Genomic DNA, 23,490 nt, shown 5'->3' with positions numbered 1-23,490 from the left:
ATGTGATCTAACAAAGGTAAAGGGAAAAAATTAACCATGTTTGCTGTTCATATGTCTTGTAATTGGGATGAAGTAAACATCTGTTGAGTAATTTAACATAAAATTGTTTGATAGTGTTAATTTGGAAAGCCAAAACTCTAGCGGGTCCACCAGACCCATGAACACTGGCTGAGTAACAAAAATACGAACACCACACAAGGGTTAAAAACTAACAACCTGATTACCCCACATACATATTTTATGAGTTTTTTTTACTCAGAAGTACCACTGCAGGACTTGGTTGTGCATTAGCAACAAAAAGTTTAATTTGAGCCTGAGAGGGTTAAAAGTAGTTGTGGTTTTTCATGTGAAGCATGACGGCAAGTTATGGGTTGATGGCAAATTCTCTGTACTAACTGTTAGTTAGCCATTAACATTGACTTTCTTGAGTTGCCTGCAACAACATGATGAGTTTAATAAGCATAAGATGTTTTCCACATAAACTCTGGAAAGCACTGTAAGAATGTAGCCAGGACTTATTCTGAAGTTGTTCCTCACCTTTTGAAGTACTGTGTGGGGTTTAGACTAAGGTGTAGAGCAGGTAAGAGACCACATACATAATGATTTGCTTGCTGGGAATTCACATGACTATTACCTGGCGCTATTCTTATGATGTCACCAATCAGAACTTTTGTGTTCCCCCATAGTCTTGTAACGTCTAGAACATTTCAGGGCTGCTGAGGATGTGTACAAATAGCTTTAGTTACACAAGCCAGCTGACTGCTTTAGCATTACATCTGCCGGAGAAATGGAAAAGGTGTATTTGTTAAAACATCAGATGAAATTGCCTACACGTTAATGCAAAGCGTTAAATATAAGCATTGATTTTACAGCAAATTGCAACTTAGTATTTATCTGGTATTGTCTAAAGCAATAGCATGGTGGTTGTGTTTGTCAAATCACAGTAAGAAGGCCCTGGGTTCAAATCCACCGGCTGGCTGAGGCCTTTCTGTGTGGAGTTATACTCTGGGTACGTTGACTTTCTCACACGGTGCAAAGGCTAACTGATGATTAACCCAGTGACCCTGAATTGGAAAAGTGGAAGAAGACGGAAAGACCTTCAAAAGCCACTCAGAGCACACTAACATTATGATAGTAAGGGCAATTTCTGGATAACTAGGTTGGTGTTCACAGTCTTCCTTTCTTACAAGTAGTCTATAGCAGTAAGCAGTTGCACTAACTGCACTTTGTGTTGGATACATTCATACACCTCTGCCAAGTGAGATTCCAAAAAGTTCAGGGCTACAGTGCATGTGTGAAAATGGTCTAAATGTGATCCACCGGCAAGAGCTGCTGCTGAATTATTTCAGCTGCGGACCAGGTGGCATCTTAAGTATTTAAAGTAGAGGTTGGAAAATGAGTTTATCACTTTATGGCCCGTGAAAATGAATGCTTTACTTCCTCCTGCCTTCACTCTAAAGCTAAGAGCAACCTGGACACTAGAGGGTAAATATCAGTGATGGACCTAAGAGCCAAACCATTCGAGGTTTGCAATAACATCTTTTAAAGTTTGCCTTAAAACAGTTAGTAGCAACTAAAATTTGCATTAAAAAGTTTTAAACTGATGCTACATACTGTATGTTTCAAATATATCCTCATGCGGTCTGAAGTTTAGTAATTGGCATCCCAGAGCACAAGTTGAACAGAGTCACATTATGTTGTTACCAGCACATATTAGTACAAAATCTGGACACTCGGTATGCCACCTACATGTGACTGCTATTCTAAATTTGTCAGTGTTGCTCTGACAACAAGTCAACGTCAACTGCACTTGGAGCCAGCGTCAGCAAGGAGGAAGGGAAAATAAACAAGAGGGTTGTCGCTAAAAGCAGGGAAGCAGAACTTTATCTGGCACAAGTTCTGACTTTTCTTACTCGATGTTTAATTCGCTTGAGGGTCATTCTCAAAAAATGAGACATGACCCTCCTCCATCACAGTCGCACTTGTCATTCACTCAGGTGGATGACAAAGTAGGTGAAATTCTCAGCCCCCACCCCTCCAACCCGCCATCGCCACTTAACATTCCAGCAGCTGGTCATAGCATATCGTGACGCATGTAATGTCACACTCGTGAGCCGTTAGCAAGCAGCAGAGCCCCCCCCTCCCCTGCATCACCTCCCTGCTGTGAGACACAAAGAAGAGTATTGTGTATTCTGAGTCAGAGAATGAAAAAGAAAGCGAGACAGAAGAGAGAGGTGCATCCAGTTACAAGGACCACCCCTCCACCACCCAAAACCTGTCACCGTCTCACTGTCTTGAAGCATGTAAACAAGCAGCAGGCAAACAAGAGATAGCCTTACCCAAGAGTGTGCGTGTGACAGAGAGGGAAGGGGGGGAGGGGTCGTCTTTAAACAGCACATCCTTCGACACAATTCAAAAATGCACAAAATCACACACTCAAACTTACAGAAAAGCCAAAACTCTAAGGTAGAACCACATTTTTACTTCCTAACCCATCTCTAACCCAAACCCTGGGCATGGGTGTTTGCAAACAAACACCCCCACTCCTTTGAAATCCCCACAGCAAACACACTTGCATGATGGGAAGGCACCTCACTTTCTAGCTGACTTTCCGGGCAGCTACAAGAGATTTCCTGCTGGAAACAAAAGCATGAGGATTAAGTCTGCGGGAGGAAACGTGTCTGAAGTAAAAAAGGTGGACGGATAAGACAGATTTGGATGTAGTTAGATAAGCAGATAATACTTTGGCCGGGAGGCATAGTCGATGTGAAATATCGTTTTTGATCTGGGAGAAAGTAAAATGAAATCTCCAACAAAGACAGTTTTCTGTCATATTTCACACAAATTAGAAGCGATTCCTTTAGTGAGAAAAAAAGTGGATCCTTGTCTAACTTATCAGAGTGCGGCCATATTTCTTTTCGCAGCCAAAGACGGCATCAAGCAGACAGCTTTAGATCCTTAAACGTCCCTCGACTCTCTAGCCTGTAATTGAGGATTCAGACATCAGTGGAGTTCCACAGTGACCTGTCTTGATCCCCTGGTATTTACACTTCAAACTCTAGACTACAGCCTGGAGGTGCACATGCCCACATAGCAAAACACACACACACACACACACACACACACACACACACACACACACACACACACACACACACACACACACACACAACTACAACACATTAGCCCACAGTAAATGTACAAGATTAAGCATGAATGCGATTCCTTTCTCGCTCATTGAGCACACAAACAGAGACGAGGAGATACGAACACTGTTATTACACTTGATCTGTGTTCTTCTCTACCCCGCCTCAGGCCAAAGACTCAATTGCATTTTCAGCTCTAACAAATAAAGTGCTTTAGACACGGCTGGCCACACATAGGACAAAAGTGTATGGAGCAAGTTAAAAACAATATAACTGTGATATCTTTAACCTGCTATTTTGAGCATTTTTTCCATCTTTATTTTCCTGTTAAAGACGAAAATGTGGGAGAGAGGTCCCGAGCCGAGCCGCCCGCTCAACCAGGTGAGCTAAACTAGCACCCAGAAATTCCGCCTTCTGACTTCAATTGGAACGCATTAATTCACTTCCTATTGCTCACGTTGCTGCCAGAAAACATACATACAACGTATCGTATCGTGAGTGACATATTTCATTATTAAAAGGGGAAAGCGAGGCTCAGTGTGCACGTCTGCATGCCTTACAATTTACTTACCTACAAGACCGATAACTATTTATAGGTCCTCAAAGACTGAAAAATACATTCATGAGGACATCTACTCATCCCTACTGCCAACAGCTGCCCATGTGCACTTTCACAAGGGTTTATAATCCCAACATAAGGGTCTACACTAGGATCACCTTTAGGACTGTCAATCCATGCATGAATTCAGTGTGGACTGAGGCACTGAACCTACTAATCAACATCAACGCATTAAGCCACGTGCCCAAACCTATAACATTAGACGCACGCAAAATGGAAAGGACAAGCAGCTTGACAAGTGAGCGAGACAGAGACAGACAGGCATGGTAGAGAAAGGAGGACAGTAATCTAATAAGTTCCTGTAACGACTCAGGACAGATTTAGCCTCAACAGGCACATGGAAGGAGAGCAAAACTATGCAGGCGCATGTTCGAGCAGTGAGAACCTTTTTGAGGAAAGTACAAGAAGTGACAGAGATAAAAACATGGTGATAGAGAGGGAAGAGGCTTGTCTGTCCCATCCATCAGCCTGAGGTCATGTGTCATGTGTAGAGGAGTTATTTCTCAGCACTGACTGTGTATGTAAATGCCCCATGTCCTGCTTTGATCTCACATGTGAAAGGTCATGTCTGCCTGTGCATCACCACAACTGCTTCCAGTAGAGGAACTCGAGGAAGAACACCAAGAACCAGGGACGGGGGCCAAAGAGAGGAAGGTTGGATTAGACTATGTTTTGGCTAAAGAGATTGAAAAGAATGAAAAGCCACAAAGAGCTGCATATTACACCCAACACTCTGCAGTGTATGATACAAATGCAACTACACTGATGTTTCCTTATAAATTGTAAAGCCGTGGTTCTCACAGGAATGTTTTTAAGTGGTCTGCCTGCTGAAATGAACCAATCAGAATACATTATTTTACTTGGCCTGAATTTAGAGCACACTCAAAGCTGAAGTTCCTGTCTTATGGCAGAAATCGAATTATGCATATTATAAAAGGGGAAAGCACAGAAAGTGGTGGGGGTCGTACAGGGACGAGAACAGAAATGTTACAAAGCTCTGCTATGCAACTCTTCCAACAGGATTAGGAGCCAAACCCATTGCAGGGAGGCTTGGCAAAAGCCCCATGGGGAAAAGATGGGGAAGCAAAAGGAGGCGGGAGGTGGAGGGAGGAGTGGGGTGAATGCATGCGTGTAGCATCATGCCGTCTCAGCTTGAGTGGAAAAAGACGATTTTGCATAAATCATTCCTAATTGTTTAAGTGATGGCGTGCTTTGCTGCATCAATGAGTTATATGGCACAACTCCTCCTATAGCCTGTTATTGCATGCTTTAACAATTATAAACCTTGCCCGAGATATAGTTTCCCTGGAAAAAGGGAAAAAAAACAGGCAATGCGTTTTGTATATATGATGAATGGGAGCTACAGAGATGAATAAGCTAGCAGCTAACATTATTGATCTGCCCAGTCCTAAAAAGGAACATGCACCAGCTTTATTGCTATTGACATTTGCCTTTCCTATGTGCACTGTGTTCACAGTGGTTAATGAAACAGACTTACTTCAATCACATGTAAGATTTCTACTGAGGTCAAACATTAATTAAGATATGTATAAAGTCCCGTTGCACCAACACTTAAAGGAACATGTGTAAACTCTCACCAGTACAGATCAGCAGACTGCTTTCAAGTGATTTCTGTTTTTTTTAGCGCTCCCAATTGAAGTGCATAAATTGCAACCACTGCAGGACAAACAAATCTGGCTGCCGTTCATCTGTAGTGAGTGTAGCCTGACAGCCCACTGTGAGGCTGCATATGACAGGTATCCATGTTTATTTACACCTGGCCACCCCATCACAAGGGCTGGCCAGGTGAGTTGAGGATATCCTGAACTTTTCTGTGATAAAGTGTTGCTGTATTTTCTGCTGTTAGCCTCTGTTAGTGAAACATCCTTTGAAGTGGATCTAACATCGCTAAACTCCAACAAGTAGTGAATAAACTTGCATACAGTGTGAGAATGTAAACAACTCTTTATCAGAGGAAAAGGTAACATTAGCTGGCATGATGTTAGCTAACAACCAGCTGTTGCTGTTTAGCCAGCTCGTTGTCAGCTGTCCGGAGGATCACATGTCTAATCTGCTGACAATAAGTAATTGTGACAGTATCAAGAATAAATAAGTATATTTATTCAAGTTTTTTGTGTCTTACAGCTCTGTCTTAAGTTCAGGAGATAAGGCCTGAGGTGAGGAGGAAGAGGATGAGGTGAAAATGAAAGAGCAACGGTGGATAAGGCAAGATGACAAGGAGGTGGAGAAAGGCATAATGACACGAAGAAAACATACATGTACAAGTGTTAAATGTCATATATAGTTTGAAAGAGGTAACTTCAAGCTGCGTCTCGAGACACGTACATAAAATGTGATTAGGTTAAATAGCGATGTCTATCTCGCCACTGCATTCAAGATGGCAGGGCAACGTGGCGGAAGATGTAATTATACACTAATCTATGTATATTTGTCAAGAAAATGTTTTTTGTCTATTAAAGAACCTAAAAAATTGACTTACTGTACAGTTAAGAACATCAATTATTATTCAGACTGCAAACTTCATGACAAAAGACAATCTTGGCCTTTAGTTTTTCAATTCTGGCCACCAACCAGCATGGTTTGCTTGGTTTTACAGCCGTGAGTGGAACAAAAGAAAGCTGGCTGACCAGTTTCATTTACAGTAAAACTCAAATAGTTTCTGCTGTACCCACTCACAAACCTGTCACTGTCAGGACTTTGGTGCACCAAATGTTTACATATAATCTTACATATAGCAGAAAAAAAACAAAGAGTAGGTACATTACACTCAAATAAAGTACAGCTATGTCTTTGTGCTCATCATAAAATGACAGATACTCATCTTTCAGAAAACAGAGAAACCCCAAAGGTTTAAAGTGAAATTTGACAAGCTAAGATAAGAGCTCTTACAACCGGAACACACAGCCCACAGCTGTGGAGCAGAGCTACCACACACACACACACACACACACACACACACACACACACACACGCACACACACACTGAGGGAGATTGAGGACAGATGGAACAGTGTTGTGGCTAGCAAAGTGTGTTAAGTGAGTGTATCTCGGTAGAGTTATCAGAGCATTCTTGTGTTTCAGCAGAGAGCTCGGGAAACATTCTCAGGCCTCCTGTTTGCCAGAAGAAAAGCACCTGTGCATGACTTACACAGGTTTTAGGAGGAACTTTGATTAGTAGCATAAGAAGAGTGACAGCTTTCAACCTTTCCCTCTCTAAATGAGACAGTGCTCACTTCAATACATCAATAAGTGGTCTTATGTTCTGCTGATGGGGCTTGTTTAAATGAAAATAATACGGTGTCATCACTCTCATTGTCAGATGTATAACTAGTCACAACCTATTCAAATGATATGTGGAAAAGGTACGCACACCCACAGAAAGACCCAGTATGAACTGGGCCTGATGAAAGGGATACAAAGAGGTCTGCCAACAATTAGACTGGATCCATACGTATACACTGTATAGCAATATGATTTGGTTCTGGTCCTGAACTGGAATTTGGACCTAATTTAGATTTGCGACAAAGAAGAGGTCAAAAAATAACTACACAAAGAGGGGGAAAAAGCCAGAGGGAACCTAATTTAAGACGGACTGAAACACAGCTGGTGTACTGACTCACAGTACTTGTTAACTTGCTGATAGCCTAAAATTCCCCAAAGGCTTTCCTCTCCAGAAAGCCCAAAGGTCAAAAGGCCAAGCCATCAGCAGTAATGGTTGCTTAACACTTGACATCACGAAAAGAAGGGAAAAAAAACAGGGGGTTGGAGCTCTTCAGTGTAAGTGTGCACATCTGTTTAATTGTGCATGAACGTGTGCGTACTTATATTTATGTGTTTGGGCGCACAAGGCCACAACTAATTAAGAAGACTGCCTGCCCCCCCCCCCCCCCCCCTCCCCCGCTTAAGGGACCATCAAGAGGTCACTGTAGTCAAGGATACAGCAAGACCCGTCAGCTGTCAATGACAAGCATGAAAGCAGAGACAGCGAATGAGGGCTATACAGCCTGTAACCTGCTGAGCCGCTGGGGTCTCAGATGCTCCGCAGGTTGACTACAACAGCAATAAAGCACTTAGAAAAGGACAGTCAGCCTTTTGTCTGAGACAAAGACAAAGGCACAAGTCCTCCAGCAATGAAAGGTCTTCTTGTGAAAGCCTTGCACTGCCCTGTGAACCATGACATGGAGGTCTAGCTCGATTCCAGCTGCATTATCACACCAATGTTTCTGTCAGAATACAGAGAGGAGATTGCAAGACCAATATGGCTAACTGACAAAAAGACACACATTTTCTCACATGTAATTTCATCTTAAATACTTTTACCAGTCACAATGATCTACAGTGCAAAAAGCTAGACTGATGGACTGGGAATTCAGATTCCCCTGTTGTACCCTGGATCATAGCAGCTCATCTGCATTCTACCAACAAGTGCATATGTTAGGAGACATGACAGAGTAACAAAAAAAAGCTGGGAGAGCTCAACAGATCAAGCTGTGTTATGCTGTTTGCCCATTTTGGGGGGTTTAAAGTGCTCTGGTTGATCAAGCAGAGAAAGCATGAGAGTGAGAAAAGAATAAGAAAGGCAAAGAGAGAGAGACAGCAGAGAGGTTTTGCAGCTACTGACAGGTAACAGGAGAGCTAGAGAAATACATTTATTCTTCTTGATTAATAGCTAAGTGTGAACCTCTGTATCTGCTCATCTGTGCTGTAGAAGGTATCCTCTGACTTTGGGTGTGAATGTCCAAATGTTTGCATTTGTCTAATCTTTAACTTTAAAGAATAAAGTGTGCTTCTGTCTTGGAGAAAAAGAAGCTCAGTGCAAATTCTTTCTACATGACTTAGCAGGGTTTGGATCTAAGCCTTCAGATCCAACCCCCCACCACAGAAACGTATCCAAACTTCTCTTTCATTCAAAAATCGATGTGTGAAAAACATGCGCAAAGCACGAAAAACTACAAAAAGAAAAACTTCATCCACCCCCCACTCCCTCCTGCAGTGAACCTGCACATTCATCCCATGCACTTTAAAGAGTGCTAGCATGGACAAACTCCAAACAGTGAGAAAAGGAAATCAGCAGCCTTCATATATCTGCACTACATGCATGAGTGCGCGCCGGCTTTTTCACCAAAACCCACATAACTGCAACAACAAAGCCACTGAGCTATGAGGGTGCCCTGTGAACGGCACCTTTTTATTACCTCTACCCACCACTTGCAGACAATACATTTATCAGCAATTACGTAAAGCAGCACAACCGGATGCTGCACAGAGCCTGCAGCAAACACTTCACTGATCATACAGTCAACAGTGCAGCTGTCTCTATTCATGAGAAAATTCTACACTGACTCCAAAGTGTGGTGATGAATCACATATTGGGGGAAATTTCCATCTTTAACACATTTTATGAAACTGACAGGAAAAGTGGGATTTTCTCAGAAAAACATGGTTGACTGCTTACCTGAAACAGAAATAGTCATGGGTGCTTCCAGAGCCCTGTCATTGTCCAAATCCCTGCTCAACCTCAGATCCCCAGTTTCTTCATTCAACAGCAGCAGACTTAGCTCATTTCCAGACTCAAACTTGTAGCGCAGTTTATCCGACACATCCGGGTCATGAGCCGGAACCTTTCCTATTATTCCAGATGGAAAACTGTTGGACTTGTTGGTGACATAGTTATTAAAGAGAATCTCAAAGTTGTGCAGCACTGGTTCGTTGTCATTCATGTCTACTAGGCGGATGTGCACAGTAGCACGGCTCACTAGCGGTGCTGATGTGGCCTGAACGACTATGACATACTCAGTTTTGGTCTCATAATCCAAGTCTGTGAGTGCAGTGAGGTCTCCATTGAAAATATCCAGCTGGAACACTTCTGGAATATTTCCTTCTACGATCTGATACATGATCTGAGCATTAGTGCCATCATCGGGGTCTGTGGCAGTGATCTGGGCCACGACTGATCCCACTGGGCTGTTCTCTTGCACGTCAATAAAAAGCTCATCCTTCTCAAACACTGGAGCATTGTCATTTATGTCTTGGACTACAATATGAATAGAAACAGCAGCTTTCAGAGGCGGAACACCTTTATCCACGGCAAAAGCCTTCAGGTTATAAACATGAACGTTTTCCCGGTCCAGCTTGCGAGCGGTTCTGACGATGCCAGAGTGAGGCTCTACGTGAAAATCCCCGTCACCGTCATCCCCACCTTGAAATGTATAGGTCACCCTGCCGTTTGATCCACTATCTCTGTCTGAAGCAGAGATCTGGAGCACACTAGTGTAGACAGGTGCATCCTCAAGAACACTCCCCTGGTAGATGTCTCTGAGAAAATGAGGAGCATTATCATTGGCATCACTGATGATGATCTCTACATAAGTGATGTCAGATTTCTGGGGGATGCCATTGTCTTTGGCAGTGATGGCTAAAGTGTAGGAGGCCTGATCCTCATAGTCAAGCTCCATTTTGGTTACGATGGCACCTGTATCTGGGTCAATTTCGAACTGAGGAACATTGTCTTCCATTACGTATGTGATACGAGCATTTTCCCCCGTGTCTTCATCTGTCGCACTGATCACTATCACAGTGCTGCCCACTGGTTTGTCTTCACTGATAGACACGTGGTAGCTGGCGCTTTGGAAGACAGGCCGGTGTGTGTTGGCATCGGTGACATTGATGAACACCTGGGCGGTATCGTAAAGTGTTCCATCACTGGCGGTGACTGTCAGGACATACTGGCGTTCCAGCTTGTAGTCCAGGGGAAGGGCTAAGGTGATGAGGCCACCGCCACTCTGGCTAGTGATGGCAAAGCGGTTCCTGGTGTTGCCGCTGGAGATCTGATACGTCACCATGCTGTTAACATCCCTGTCCACAGCGGTCACTGTCAGCACACTGCTGCCGACCACAGCATCTTCGTTGATCTTCAGTGAGTAGGTCTTCTCTGAGAATGTGGGTGTGTTGTCGTTCACATCCAGCACTGTGACGCTGACACTGGCAGAGGAGGACCTCACAGGTGTCCCGTGATCTCTCGCCTCCACGCCAAAGGTGTAAAATTCAATTTCCTCCCTGTCGAGCGGCTCACTAACTGTAATCCAGCCTGTGCTGTTGTTGATGGTGAACGGAAAACCTGGCGTGGTGTCGGTAATGCGGTATTCCAGGAGAGAATTTTTCCCTGAATCGGCATCAATGGCTTGAATGTGGATGACAGAGTAACCAACGGCCACATTTTCCAGCACTGTAGCCTGGAAAGGTGTGCTGACAAACATGGGTGTGTTGTCATTGACGTCCACCACTTGCACCACCACCATCCCTGTGCTGTTTATCAGCGGAGGCCTGCCTCCATCCTGAGCCTTAATCCTTAAATTATACTCCCGAATCATTTCATAGTCAAGAGGATTGATGACATCAATGACACCAGTGGGGGAGTGAATGTAGAACTGCCCTTTAACGTTGCCACTTATGATGCTGTAGTGAACTTTGGCATTGTTTCCCTCATCTCTGTCCGTCGCCTCCACCTGGATCACTTTGGTGTTGACTGGCACGTTCTCTGGGACCTGCACCACGTACCTCTTTTCAGTGAACTGTGGGTAGTTGTCATTTTCGTCTTCCACAGTGATGTAAACTGTGGCGGTGGCACTGCGGGGACTTGGCTCCTTCCCCTGATCGTTGGCTTCGACGATCAGTTGGTACTGGGACCGGGTCTCCCTGTCAGGACGCTCTCTGATCCTCACCAGGCCGCTCCGGGGGTCAATTTCAAACACAGAGTTGACTTCGTCTGCGTTCACAATTTTATAGATCATGTCGGCGTTGGAGGGAGCATCACCGTCAGTGGCCCGGACTGTCTTAACTTCAAAGCCCACTTCTACGTTTTCTCGGATGCTGACTCGATATTCATTTTGCTCAAACACAGGGGTGTGGTCGTTGGTGTCACTTACAGTGACAGTGAGGTAAGAAGTGGCAGATCTTTTGGGGGTGCCATTGTCCGTCACAGTAACTTTGAACACATGGGTGTCTTTGACTTCTCTGTCCAGAGCCTGGATAGTTGTTATGCTTCCAGTCTGTGAGTCTATGTAGAAAAAGTCATCAGACCTTTTATCAAACAAGGCTTCCATGCTGTACTCCAGCCTCCCCGCTTCTCCATCATCTGGGTCATTTGCTTTTAGGGTGATAACTCGCGTCCCAGCGGGCTCATTCTCACGCACAGACACCTGATAGTTGGGAAGTTGAAACTGGGGAGATGAATTAACCTGCCGCTTTCCCCTTCTGATCAGCACAACAGACTGTCTGTGGATGGTTTCTGACGGGCTTTGGTGTTGTTTGCGCGCTTTAACGAGCGTCAAATGAAGCTGCACAGAGAGCCCGCTGCCCGGAGAGCTGTGCAGCGCGCAGTGAAGCTTCTCCTCCGACTGTCCACTGTGTTTAAGACACAAGTCACTAGCCAGGAATAAATCTCCGTGCCTGATCACCCCGACAACGTTTCTTCCTACACACTCAGTATCCAAAAAGGCAGTGTTTTGCGTGAAAGAGGGTAAAAGTTTTGTTACATTCAAAAGTAGAATACCTGCAGGTAAGCAGGAAGTTGCCTCCAGTTTTGAAAGGTGTTTTATTTGAATGTCTGGCTCACCTGACGCTTTCTTTCTCTTGTATTTAATAAAACAGTCCTGGCCGTGAACGAACACATTAAAATGCGTCAGGATAACGTCTCCGGACGCGGAGGAGACAGTTCTGAAATAAACAGGCGCAGGATTCCTGGGTGTGCGCGCACACTGAACTTTGTGGGACAGGCGGATAACACCGTCGAGCCTCCCAACTTGGAAACAACTCTGAATGAAGTTGGGAGATAAAGTCCTGTCAAGTTTATAAGTCCACCCAGGGCCGAGCGACAGGTTGGCCAAAAGGCTCCCGGGCTGTGAACTCTCCGAAAGGTGCATCTCCAAACATCCCGCGAGCGGCGGCACGGTGAACAGAACCCAAACCCAAACCCAGCAACACATCGGCGGCTCCATGCTTGTAAACCTGCCGAATCCCGTTCAACTTCACCGAAACTCCTCCGCAAAAAAAGTAAAGAAAAGCATTAAGTCTCCCTCTCCCAGCACCGCGTCTTACTTTTCTCCCGCATGGTGAAGTAATTCTCAACGTGGAAAAAGACGCTGGGTATCCATAGTATCAGTGTGTCCAGGCGCGTCACGGCTGCGTAAACACACACTGAGTTTAAAACGAGTACAAAATGGCTCCGCGGCTCTCCTCCTCCTCCACCTCCTCTCTCCTCCTCAGAGACTTATTACCATAAACCTGCTGTGTTCCCCCTCTGGGACGCTTTCGGGTGGGGTGGTGGCGAGGAGGCTTTCTTTTTTTTTTTTCTCATGGAGATTTAGGAAGTGCCGCTGTCCGGGTGACCAATACGCACAGGCGCATTGTTATTACAATAGGACGAGATGTGGGTAAAATTCCTGCTGCGCGTTTAAGTGTCGCTCCCTCTTCAACTTCTGTGTGCTGAAGCGTTCTGAGCTGTGATGGTACAATTAAAACAGACCTGAGGCTCAGTGAAGGAAGACTGAAAATGTCATCATCACAGCTTTAACCAGCTCCTACTCATCTATGGAGGGGAGAAAGTTGAACAGTTATTTATATGTCACATCAATGTAGTAAATATTAGACACAGGGAACTGTGGACTGCACCACAAAACTACAGGAATGTCGCAGAGGATCTCACTTCCTTCACCCGTGCAGTTTACTTGTGTGCGTCATGGTCAGAGATGAGTGTTTTTTCTTCATTTGTAATACATCAACAACAATATAATAATAATAATAATAGGTAAAATCAGACAGCGTTTCAGGCATCTAAGTTTATATGATTTTAGAACTTTATGTTCATTCAAACACATTTCCTCACGTTTCATTTTGTTTTGCCTCAACAAAACGATTTTTTTTTTAATTTAAAGTTTAAGCTGACAAAAAAATGACTTTTCTATTCTGGAAAAAACTCCCACAACAACGATTATATGCTGCACTTTAACGTGTATCACGAGGCAATGCCGTTACTCTCGGGATTCGTTATGTTTGTGCTAAACAACGTTAACTCCAGAATAACAGTTGACGTTAGTCTTGTACAACAGCGCCCCTACGAGGACCAGCAGCTTTACAACAGTTGGCCCACAGCTGCCGTATCCACTGATGAACTTCCTTATGCACACCTTGCTGGTGCCGGGTTGGACCCGTTTTTACCTGCACAACTTCCTTAACTTTCCGTTGCACAGATTCAGCAAAGTCCTGGAAACATTCCTGAGATATTTGAGTCTGTGTCAACTTGACAGCATTACAACTTCGATCCCTCGCTGCTCCAGTCTGCATGCCAATCAGTTGCTTTCCAATGAAGTGTGAATGTTAGACAGCATGTCGCAAAGAGTGCTTGTGTGTAAAATTCTCCAGTAGAATAGAAGTGCTCTAAAAACCAGCACATGTACTCTATGGCACCAACAACCGTGTCATTTTAAGAGTCACTTAAATCACCTTTTTGTTCAAATGCTCAGTTTGAACATCGGCAGGTCATCTCGACCATGTCTACATGTCTGATTGGCTGATTAGACATTTGTGTTACAAGCAAAAGAAAAAGAAAAAAAAAAGGTGTGCCTAACAAAATGACCATTATGTACATAAACTCAATTTTGCCCAAGAAAAATCACGACTCTGGACAGAACATGATATGGCACATTTAAACACAGGCGTGTGCAGGGAAAGCAAATGTCACTCTTCGCATTTATTTATTTGTTTAAGTCCATTTTTCAAATGTACACTTTGTACAGAGTTCGTTCTCCTGCGCCCGAAGAAAGCACTGCTGTTTTTTAAAAAACATTAACCTGGCATTTTAAATACAATACAGCATTAGAAATCATCTTTCTTGTAATTTACAACTACTGAAATAAATGGCACAACCGATGGATAAAAACATCCAATACTCTCACATTTCCTTTCTCTCCTATCAGGCATTTTTTTAGGTCATAATTTAACCACCGTCAAATCCACAACAGAATAAACTTGGATCATAGAAGTTGTGAAACATACAAAAATAATTTTTTAGTAGCCTTCAAAGTTTTTAGCTGGTCTGAAAAAAAAAAACAAACTAACCTGAGAAGCCTTAAAACTTTTAAGACAAACTACATAAACTCTTATTACACCAATAAAGTAGAACAAGCCAAGAGTCAACCAGATCTGCCCACAAGGTAGTGTCCTCTGAGGAAACGTGAGCATTCTGACAGTCCAGCAGAACTTCACAAATCTTCACCCAGGTCTCCCAGTAAAGAGAAAGCAGAGCTTTCAGACCACAAAAAAAGAAGCACCGTCTACAGTTCAGAAAATGCTCTGCTTAACAATGTGAGCTCATTTTTTGTTTCTGCTTTTATGAAAACACACAGTGCACTGTAGAAATGCACAAACCTACTCGTTTACACAATTTCAATTAAATAATTGCATTTCACGAGTGCATCTTTGTCCTTGTAGTGAAGCCAACAACAAGCAGTACCTGGAAGTTATCTCTGTGGTGTTGGTACAGATCTTTGACGGAAAGATTATATTAGGTTAAAAACAGTAGAGATCTACTTATGTAAAAAAAAAACAAAAAAAAAACCCATAAACAAAACACTGCTGTTTCCTGGAGCCTTTAAAAAGCCAATCAACCCTCTGCTGCCTCCCTGAGCATCTGCCCTGTGTCACTAAAGCCGGTCCAACCATCTCTTGGACTGGCTTATGTTCCTCACAGGGTGCTCGCAGCTCATGTGCTGCACACAGTGCATTTCCCCCACAGCCGGACTGTGAGCTCCTCTCAGCTGTCTGGTTCAGGGGTCGACTGCTCTTTGCGCTGAAAGGCTGCTACCATCCGCTCGCGGCCCTTCTGCAGCGTGAATTCGCTTGGCCCAAGCTGGGTGATCTTCCCACTGCCCAAACACTCGTCCCCTTTGTAGAGCACGGCAAACTGTGGAAGGAAAACAAGAACACTCCGATAACACAAAGAAGCCACACATGTAGTGTGATGTTAAAGAACAGTCCTGAACATGTTAGCCGCTACCTGTCCAGGTGTCAGAGCTCTGACTGGCTGGGAGAGCAAAATCCACACAGAGCCGTCCATGTTCAGAGTTACTGTGCAGGGAACTGGAACGCACAGTTGAAGCTGTGTTTAATGTTTGAGCCGATTTTCAGTCGGCATTAATAATCTTCTCGCAGGCACTGATAACACAGAACTCACCGAGCGGCATCTGGTGGATGAAGCGGAAGTGACAATCCATCATTTGGGTCCTGGCTAGTTCGGGGGGCGGGTCTTCTGTTACCCAGTGGAAACGCTCCGTTCGCACGGTGTCGCGGAAAAGAGCTGGGTGATTGGTTGTCGGAGCCTGAGCCACAAGAGGTGTAACAAATCAAGTACCCGATTAAAAATGGTCACGAATTGCAACACGTTGCTCAAGAAACACCTAAGATGAATACGCTGCCTCCTACAGGGAGTTACAGGTATTACCATCCTCGTTTCATTTTACAAACTTGGTTTTTGAATCTACAAGTCTATGGGCTCAAAATGTGGTCATAAATATTTTGTACTTGTAAATTGGTTTTGTACTTGTAAAAAAGATTTGTATGTGTAAAAAAAATTTGTACGTGCGTAAAAAAGATTTGTGTGTGGACTTAGCCAAAAAAACCCCTGCAAGTTACAACTACGAATTTTGACCCTATTTTTCTTCCTTTCATCTGATTGGTGAATGTCATGTCAATCACAAATGTAACAATCCAATCAGAGAACAGATGGCTTTGGCTGTCGGAGGGGCGCTTTTTTTGAACTGCAGGTCTTTGAAGGGAATAAATACCCTTTTACATGCCAACCCAGCGTTTTCCTTCATCACCACGAAGGAAAACAGTCTGTGGTCGTCCGAGTTTGATGATTTTTGTGTCACAGGTCTACGTGTTTAATACAGGACCTTCCACAGCCTTTTCAACAGCGCTGCGGACAGGGGGGGGGGGCAGTGTTTTGGAAATGACAGTCTTCATTACAAAGCTTTCTTCGTTATGAATTAGCATACATGTTTTTATTGAACATTTGAAGAACTAGCAAAAAAACCAGAAACTCTTGTAGTTCACATAAAGTCAGCGATAAAAACGACAAGGAGCAGGTGCATCTAGTACAGGTAGAGCTGCTGCAAAAACCCACAGAGCTCAGCAGCCAGCGTAACAAATTCTGGATCCTTTGCTTTTAGTCAGCAATTAGCATTAGCAGCGTATCCTGCATCCGATGTGAAAGGACTTTTATGCTGCGCGCTGTGACTCACAGCAATGGTCCTGGGTCAGCCCTGACTTTGTGTTAAACTAATCCTAAAGTAATAATGGTATTTCTAACCACTGATATACCACAACTTTATCCTTTCAACAGCTGCTGAAAGTAAGGGGACCTAACTGCTATCGGATATTTATATAGAAATTACCCTTCAAGGACCTGCAGCCAAACCCATCTGTTCTCTGATTGGATTGTTACATTTGTGATTGACATGACATTCACCAATCAGATGAAAGGAAGAAAAATAGGGTCAAAATCCGTACTTGTAACTTGCAGGGTTTTTTTTTGGCTAAGTCCACACACAAACCTTTTTTACACACACACACAAATCTTTTTTACGCACGCACAAATCTTTTTTACACACACAAATCTTTTCTACGCATGCACAAATTTTTTTTACACATACAAATCTTTTTTACAAGTACAAAACCGATTTACAAGTACAAAATATTTATGACCACATTTTGAGCCCATACAAGTCGACACATTCATGAACATTAAAACTGGAGAAAAAAAAAAATCGCTCCTAATTGTAAGGGAACATCAGGAGAATGTTAAGATGGATGCGTTGACATTTGATAACTTAAACACAGATGTTCTCACCACAAACACATCTCCAGTAACGATGTCTTTGTCCACCACGAACCAGGCGTCTCTCTGCCCGCCTATCCTTGCCCTTTGGCCCAGTGTCAGTGTGAACCAACCTGTATGGACAGAAACACATAAGAATATGAGAAAAGAAGGGACAAACAGGTGTCTGATAGTTTTATACATGCGCATATGGACCAAAACAACCTCTGTAACCTTTAACATGTGACTGCATGGGAAATAATTTGACTTTGAAGTCAGCCTCATGTGGCCATTTGAGGAACTGCATATTTCAGCACTTCAGACGTTGCTTTGTTTTTAGCTCCAGAGAATGCTGCCTGACTATAATACATTTTAGTCAGGTGTACAGTAGTGGCACACTTTTATTTTTTTTAAAAAGATGTTCACAAACACACCTTTGTGGGTTCCCATTACAGTTCCATCCTCAATGGAGACAAAGTTCCCAGGTTTGGGGTCCAGATACTGAAAATAGAAACAAAGCAGCTGAAGATCAAAATGATCTGAGGTCATCTTAAAAAGAGATGGAAGGTTTTGTCATAAATCCTATGAAAATGAGATACTTTTGCCATGTGAAATAAATACTTGCCTCCAAGATGAAGTTTTCAAAGTTTCTCTCTCCAATAAAGCAGATACCCATGCTCTGAAACGACACACCAGTCAATTTAAATCCTGTGTTCCTCTCCTCTCTCCTTATTAAAGTCTGTAATATATTTGAGCACCTCTTTCTTCTTCAGCACGTGGTGAAACCCGGCCTCAGCAGCCATCTTTTTCACAAATTCTTTGGTGAGTCCAGCGAGCGGGAACATGGTTTGTCGTAAGGCTTGTTGTGGGATCTGACTGAGAAAGAAAGTCTGGTCCTTGAGGAGATCCGCCCCTTTGTACAGCTTCACAGCTGGTGATGGGAACGCAAGAAAAAAAGACAAACTTCACTCGCAGAAACAAAAATAGTGGAAATTAGTGTAAAAATCAGAGATATAAGAGGTATAAAGGGAAAGTCACACTTACGATTTCGGATCTCAAATCGATCTCTGAACAGTGTGGTGGGCGGAGCTGTGTGAGCCTGTTCGAAAACTTCGTCATCTTCCTGTGATGTCCTGGCATAGTGGCCTGTTGCCATGGCATCAGCACCTACAGGAAACAATGTGTCTCTTGGAGTGTGTCTGAGACTTAAGTGATCATATTTTATATTTCAACCAATAAGCATGAGAATGAAAATAAAACAGCGTACCCAGGGTGTCGATGGCATATTTGTGGAAGTGGTTAAATTTGATGTGCTTGTTGCATAGTATGTCTGGGTTTGGTGTTCTTCCCCTCTCATATTCCTTCAACAGATTACTGCAAACCAGACAGAGAGAAACTGCATTCAGTGCTCAACACTGGATAAAAAAACAAGTAAAAAATTTGAGAGATTCCACATTCTGATCCTAGTTTTTGTTCTAAATCTCATTGAAGTCAATATCAATTTTAAATGTAAATCAGAACATTTTTCCTTATCAGGAATCCTGGAAGCTCACCTCATATTGCACTTTTTAAGCTCTTCCAGCATGCACACAGTTGTTGCACATCTGCAAGCCACTTTGCAACCAGCCTCCAACTGAGCTCCTACTTTTTAATGCTGCATATGAACATTGTAGATAGCATGTTGGTTTGATAGTTAGTGCTGTTGCCTCACAGCAGGAAGGTAATGGGTTCAAATCCACTGACCAGCTGGGGAGGAAGCCAGGGAATCTGGAGTGAACCCACATAGGATCTATGTTGCGTCTGCATGTTCTCCTCGTGCCTGCATGGGTTCTCTTTGGGTACTCCGACTTCCTCCCACATTTCACAGGCACACTTTAGGTTAACTGGTGATTCTTAATTGGTCGTAGGTGTGAATGGTTGTCTGTCTGCCTGGATGACCTGCCCAGGGTGTAACCTTCCTTTTGCCTTATGACAATTGGGACAGGTGGAACAAAACAGGGAATAGATGTAGCCCTCTCTTCTGTGCTTACTGCCACCTACAGCTTTCCATGTATGTACACAGAAGGGCAGGAAGCCCACACAACAGAAGCATCCAAATATGACTTACTGCACACAGAAATACCTTTGTGTATCGTGGTCCAAATGACCTGCAACTGTCTTTTTAGCAGCTCTTTAAACTAGTATGTTTAGAAACGATATGCTGAAAATCCCTTTGGAGCATTTTCACAAAAACGGCATTTCTCAAATTTCATTGGAGATGGCGGCATCTGTAATGGATAAAGTATGTTGAACACAGCGCCGACAGGACGATATACAGAGGAGGTGGAAAGGGGATGGAGGCAGATGATAAGCTGCTGTGAGCCCTAAAGGCAGCAGACAGAAGAAGACAGAAATACCTGAAAACTTCATGCCAGTACTCTTTGACATAGGAGACTTGATGAAAGGGGACATCCAGGCTCTGGCACACTCTGTATGCGTCCTCACAGTCCTTCTCTGTGGTGCAGACCCCCTTCTCATCCAGAGAATCCCAGTTCTTCATAAAAACTCCAGTCACGTTGTAGCCTTCAAACAACACGCAATCACAATGAGACTCACTTACAGCTTTACTTTGGTTTTTCTGACTTTATTTGATTGATTGATTGATTGATTGATTGATTGATTTCTTTGATTCGTATACGGCGGCTTCACCCGTCTGGCTAACCTTTCCCCATCACAAAGCCAGTACAGGTGTGCTTCAGTGTTTCCACTGCCAGCTTTTCTCACCTCGTCTCTTCAGCAGTAACGCTGCGACGGAGCTGTCAACGCCGCCGGACATGGCGCACACCACGTGCTTTATCAAAGCCATGTTTTCATATTACTGCAGTCTGTCTTTGAACACTTTCTCGCTCACGAAGCTAGAATATTTCACCCAGCTGCTCCACAGAAGCCGCCATGTTTGCGGTCCACTCAGCAATAACGTTCGACTTGAAACGCATTTTATGCCGGAACCATCGAGCTGCAGAGGAGGGAGACGAAAAAGTTGTAACACTAAACTTCAAGGAGCTGAGTGAAAACAAATAATAAGGTCTGTGTAAAAAATACCGAACAGAATAAATATACATTTTTGGTTTCGTTTAAAGGCGAAACATAGTTGTTTTATATATAATTTAACTTTCACGTTTTTTCCTAATAAATCAGAGGCTCCGAACTGCTTACAAATTAAATCAACTCAATTCTTTACATTTTCCGATTATTAAAGCGGTGAACTCATGGTTGAGAGCTACATATTTTAAATTAATCCTACAGTAACTGCAAAAATATATTAATAAATTAATGAGTGTCTTTTATACGTTTATGTAAAACTAAACTACTGGGTGTGATGATGTTTCTCTGTTTCTGACCCACCCAGATGTGTGAGGTGTCTGCAGACCCTGTCACCCTGGACATGCTAAAAGAAGCGAGAGAGACGGTGAGGAGCAGCCCTCTGGGTGTCATCAACACCCCCATGATCGCCTGGAGGCAGACCACCCTGCCTCTCAGCATTGACTGCAACATCCACATCAAACTGGAAAACATGCAGAGAACTGGTTGGTGAAACCCACTTTGTTTGGCTTCCCTGACACTTTGCTGCAGGTTTATTGACTTCCTGTTTTTGAATGACAGGGTCTTTTAAGATCAGAGGAGTAGCCAATCAGTTTGCCAGGAGACCGGCGGGTGGCCGTTTTGTCACCATGTCTGCTGGAAACTACGGCAAGTCGTTTGCATATGCCTCAAAACACTTTGGGTCAAAGGGCAAAGTGGTGATGCCTGAAACCGCCCCAGAGAACAAGTCCATCTTTATACAGGTCAGAGGTTGTTTGTGGCACAGTTAAGCAAAAGACAAAAGCCTTGAAAGTTAAATACAGACAAATAAATTACTTCCTAATAAGTGTGAATTTATTACTTTGTCATTTTCATGGAGTGGTTATTCTTGTCCTCAGAGTTTAGGGGTGGAGGTGGAGCGAGCGCCTACATCCTGTCTGATAAATGTGGTGAACCGTTGTGTTCAGGAGGACAACATGACCTTCCTGCACTCCTTCGATGACCTGGATCTAATTGCAGGGCATGCCAGGTACAATCAGGGCTGGATGCTAGTGCATAAGAGTGCTTCTATCTTCGTGTTTTATTGGTAACAATTACATTTCTAATATCTCTGTCTTTTATTAATTACGTGTGCACATGCATTTAGTCTTGGTATTGAGGTGCTGGAAGTGATGCCGGAGCCTGATGTGGTGGTGGTGTGCTGCGGTGGAGGTGGGCTGCTGGCTGGAGTAGCTGCTGCCATCAAACTGTCAGGTTGCAGTAAAACCAAGATCTACGGCGTGGAGCCAGAAGGAGGTAAAAAGTCACCGACAAACTGATGTTTAGCTTGTTTTTGTGTGCAGAAACTTTAAGTGTGTTTCTGCTTAACGCAGCTTGCACAATGTACAAAAGCTTAATTGAGAAGAAGCCAGTAGAAATGGACAGCAAGAGCATCGCGTCAGGTCTTGCACCACCTTTCGCAGGTAGTTTTTGTCAAATTTCTCTCCAGCATATCTGGGTTGTATGTGAACTGTTTTTTTTTTTTTAAATTCCTTGACTTTCTGTTTGCAATACATGAGAAAATAGAAGAGTTTTCTTGCGCCATCACCAGGCAGGCTGCCCTATCAGCTGTGCCAACGTTACGTGGAGGGGATCATCGTCGTTAGCGATGAGGAGATCGAGGCTGCCGTGTCCACGCTCTACAGATCCGGGCTGGTAGTGGAGCCATCAGGCTCTGCTGCTTTTGCTGCCATCGTTAACAACAAGATCCCAGAGCTGGAGGGCAAGGATGTTGTGTGCATCCTCACCGGAGGGAATATCGGAAAAGCCGAGCTTGTGAACTTTCAGGACTGACAAACTACAAATCTGTGACTTCTTACAAATCCGTGCCAGTAACTCTCTCAGATAACAATTTAGAATAAACATTGCTAATACCCATGTTTTTACTGCTGTCGTAATTCTGCGTCTTTCTGGTATGTTTTTTATATTCTTAAAAGTCTGACAGTGTGAGAGAGTGTGCCGATCAGAATGTGTAGGTAAGTGCTTGACTCTGATTGCTGATTGGGAATGACAGCAACTCAGCCATGAAGTGGTATACCACATAACATCACAGAGCGAGGACAGCATATGTTGATGCGCATGGTGTGCAAAGACCACCACCTTCCTGCAGACCTCCAAACTTCATGGAATAGGTTTCCATGGCTGAGCAGCTGCATCCCAGCCATGGGCGATCGTGGCTCAACATTGTGGGAACTGTTTGCAGATGCCCCCTTTCTGTTCCACCAGGACCAGTGCACAAAGCAAGGTCCATAAACACATGAGAGAGTTTGGTGTGGAAGAACCTCAACCTGATAGAACACCTTTGGGATGAATTAGAGCAGAGACTGCGAGCCAGGTCCTCTCGTCCAACATCACTGTCTGACCTCACAACTGTGCTTCTGGAAGAATGGTCAAAAATTCCCATAAATCCCTCCTAAACCTTTCCACAAAGTTTGGAGCCTCTCGGAGCAGTGTAGCTTATTGTGTTATATACTGTTACATTTCAAATACTGTGATTCTCATTAACACTTTGTTAATGAATAGTAATTACTTTGTACTTTGCAGTAAAATGCCAATTGATGATTATAATGCAATGCTCTGTAATCTATAAGCATCTGAATGGTTATGATAGTTTCTGATCCTCCTTCACTACGTCCATGAATCTTCTCTGAGGTCTTCCTCTTTTCCTCGTGCCCGGCAGCTCCACATTCAACATTCTTTATTAAATATTTCTATTATCATCAACAGACGTA

General features: G+C 43.6%; 3 protein-coding genes across 17 annotated transcripts in view; 1 reads left to right on the top strand and 2 right to left on the bottom strand.

The window, feature by feature from the left end:
- celsr1a (cadherin EGF LAG seven-pass G-type receptor 1a) overlaps positions 1-13,116 on the bottom strand; it is a 106,544-nt gene extending 93,428 nt beyond the window's left edge. For 5 of the 13 annotated variants that reach the window (XM_080886821.1, XM_080886825.1, XM_080886824.1 and 2 more), the window contains exon 1: positions 9,242-13,115. In XM_080886821.1, coding sequence (XP_080742947.1) covers positions 9,242-12,782 — 3,541 coding nt within the window. In that variant the 5' untranslated portion in view covers positions 12,783-13,115. Of the gene's footprint in view, positions 1-9,241 lie in introns of all 13 variants that reach the window. The other 8 variants (XM_080886814.1, XM_080886820.1, XM_080886818.1 and 5 more) reach the window with 4 other exon arrangements.
- A 1,259-nt stretch (positions 13,117-14,375) lies between these two features.
- Positions 14,376-20,597, bottom strand: trmu (tRNA 5-methylaminomethyl-2-thiouridylate methyltransferase). Its single transcript, XM_080886960.1, has 11 exons — positions 20,423-20,597; positions 20,056-20,221; positions 18,927-19,033; positions 18,704-18,826; positions 18,418-18,590; positions 18,285-18,338; positions 18,094-18,160; positions 17,693-17,793; positions 16,016-16,160; positions 15,839-15,921; positions 14,376-15,745 (listed from the first exon to the last, which is right to left on the bottom strand). The coding sequence occupies exons 1-11, from the start codon at positions 20,502-20,504 to the stop codon at positions 15,596-15,598; spliced, it is 1,251 nt and encodes a 416-aa protein (XP_080743086.1). The 5' UTR covers positions 20,505-20,597; the 3' UTR covers positions 14,376-15,595.
- Positions 20,598-20,649: 52 nt separating this feature from the next.
- Positions 20,650-23,431, top strand: LOC308400321 (L-threonine ammonia-lyase-like; the record flags this gene model as incomplete). Of its 3 annotated transcripts, none has more annotated exons than XM_080887959.1 (7): positions 20,650-20,723; positions 21,048-21,225; positions 21,302-21,483; positions 21,619-21,749; positions 21,867-22,015; positions 22,093-22,182; positions 22,311-23,429. In XM_080887959.1, 6 exons carry the CDS (start codon positions 21,048-21,050, stop codon positions 22,550-22,552), a joined length of 972 nt encoding a protein of 323 aa, XP_080744085.1. In that variant the 3' UTR covers positions 22,553-23,429. The 3 variants fall into 3 exon arrangements, with proteins under 3 accessions (XP_080744085.1, XP_080744086.1, XP_080744087.1); XM_080887960.1 differs by having other exon boundaries at positions 22,286-22,507; XM_080887961.1 differs by lacking the exon at positions 20,650-20,723 and having other exon boundaries at positions 22,311-23,431.
- Between the last annotated feature and the right edge of the window lie 59 nt (positions 23,432-23,490).

This window comes from Rhamphochromis sp. 'chilingali' (assembly GCF_963969265.1).
Source record: "Rhamphochromis sp. 'chilingali' genome assembly, chromosome: 7".
NCBI classification, from domain to species: Eukaryota; Metazoa; Chordata; class Actinopteri; order Cichliformes; family Cichlidae; genus Rhamphochromis; species Rhamphochromis sp. 'chilingali'.
The sequence above is the reverse complement of the archived record's forward strand: the minus strand, read 5'-3'. Positions and strand labels throughout refer to the sequence as shown.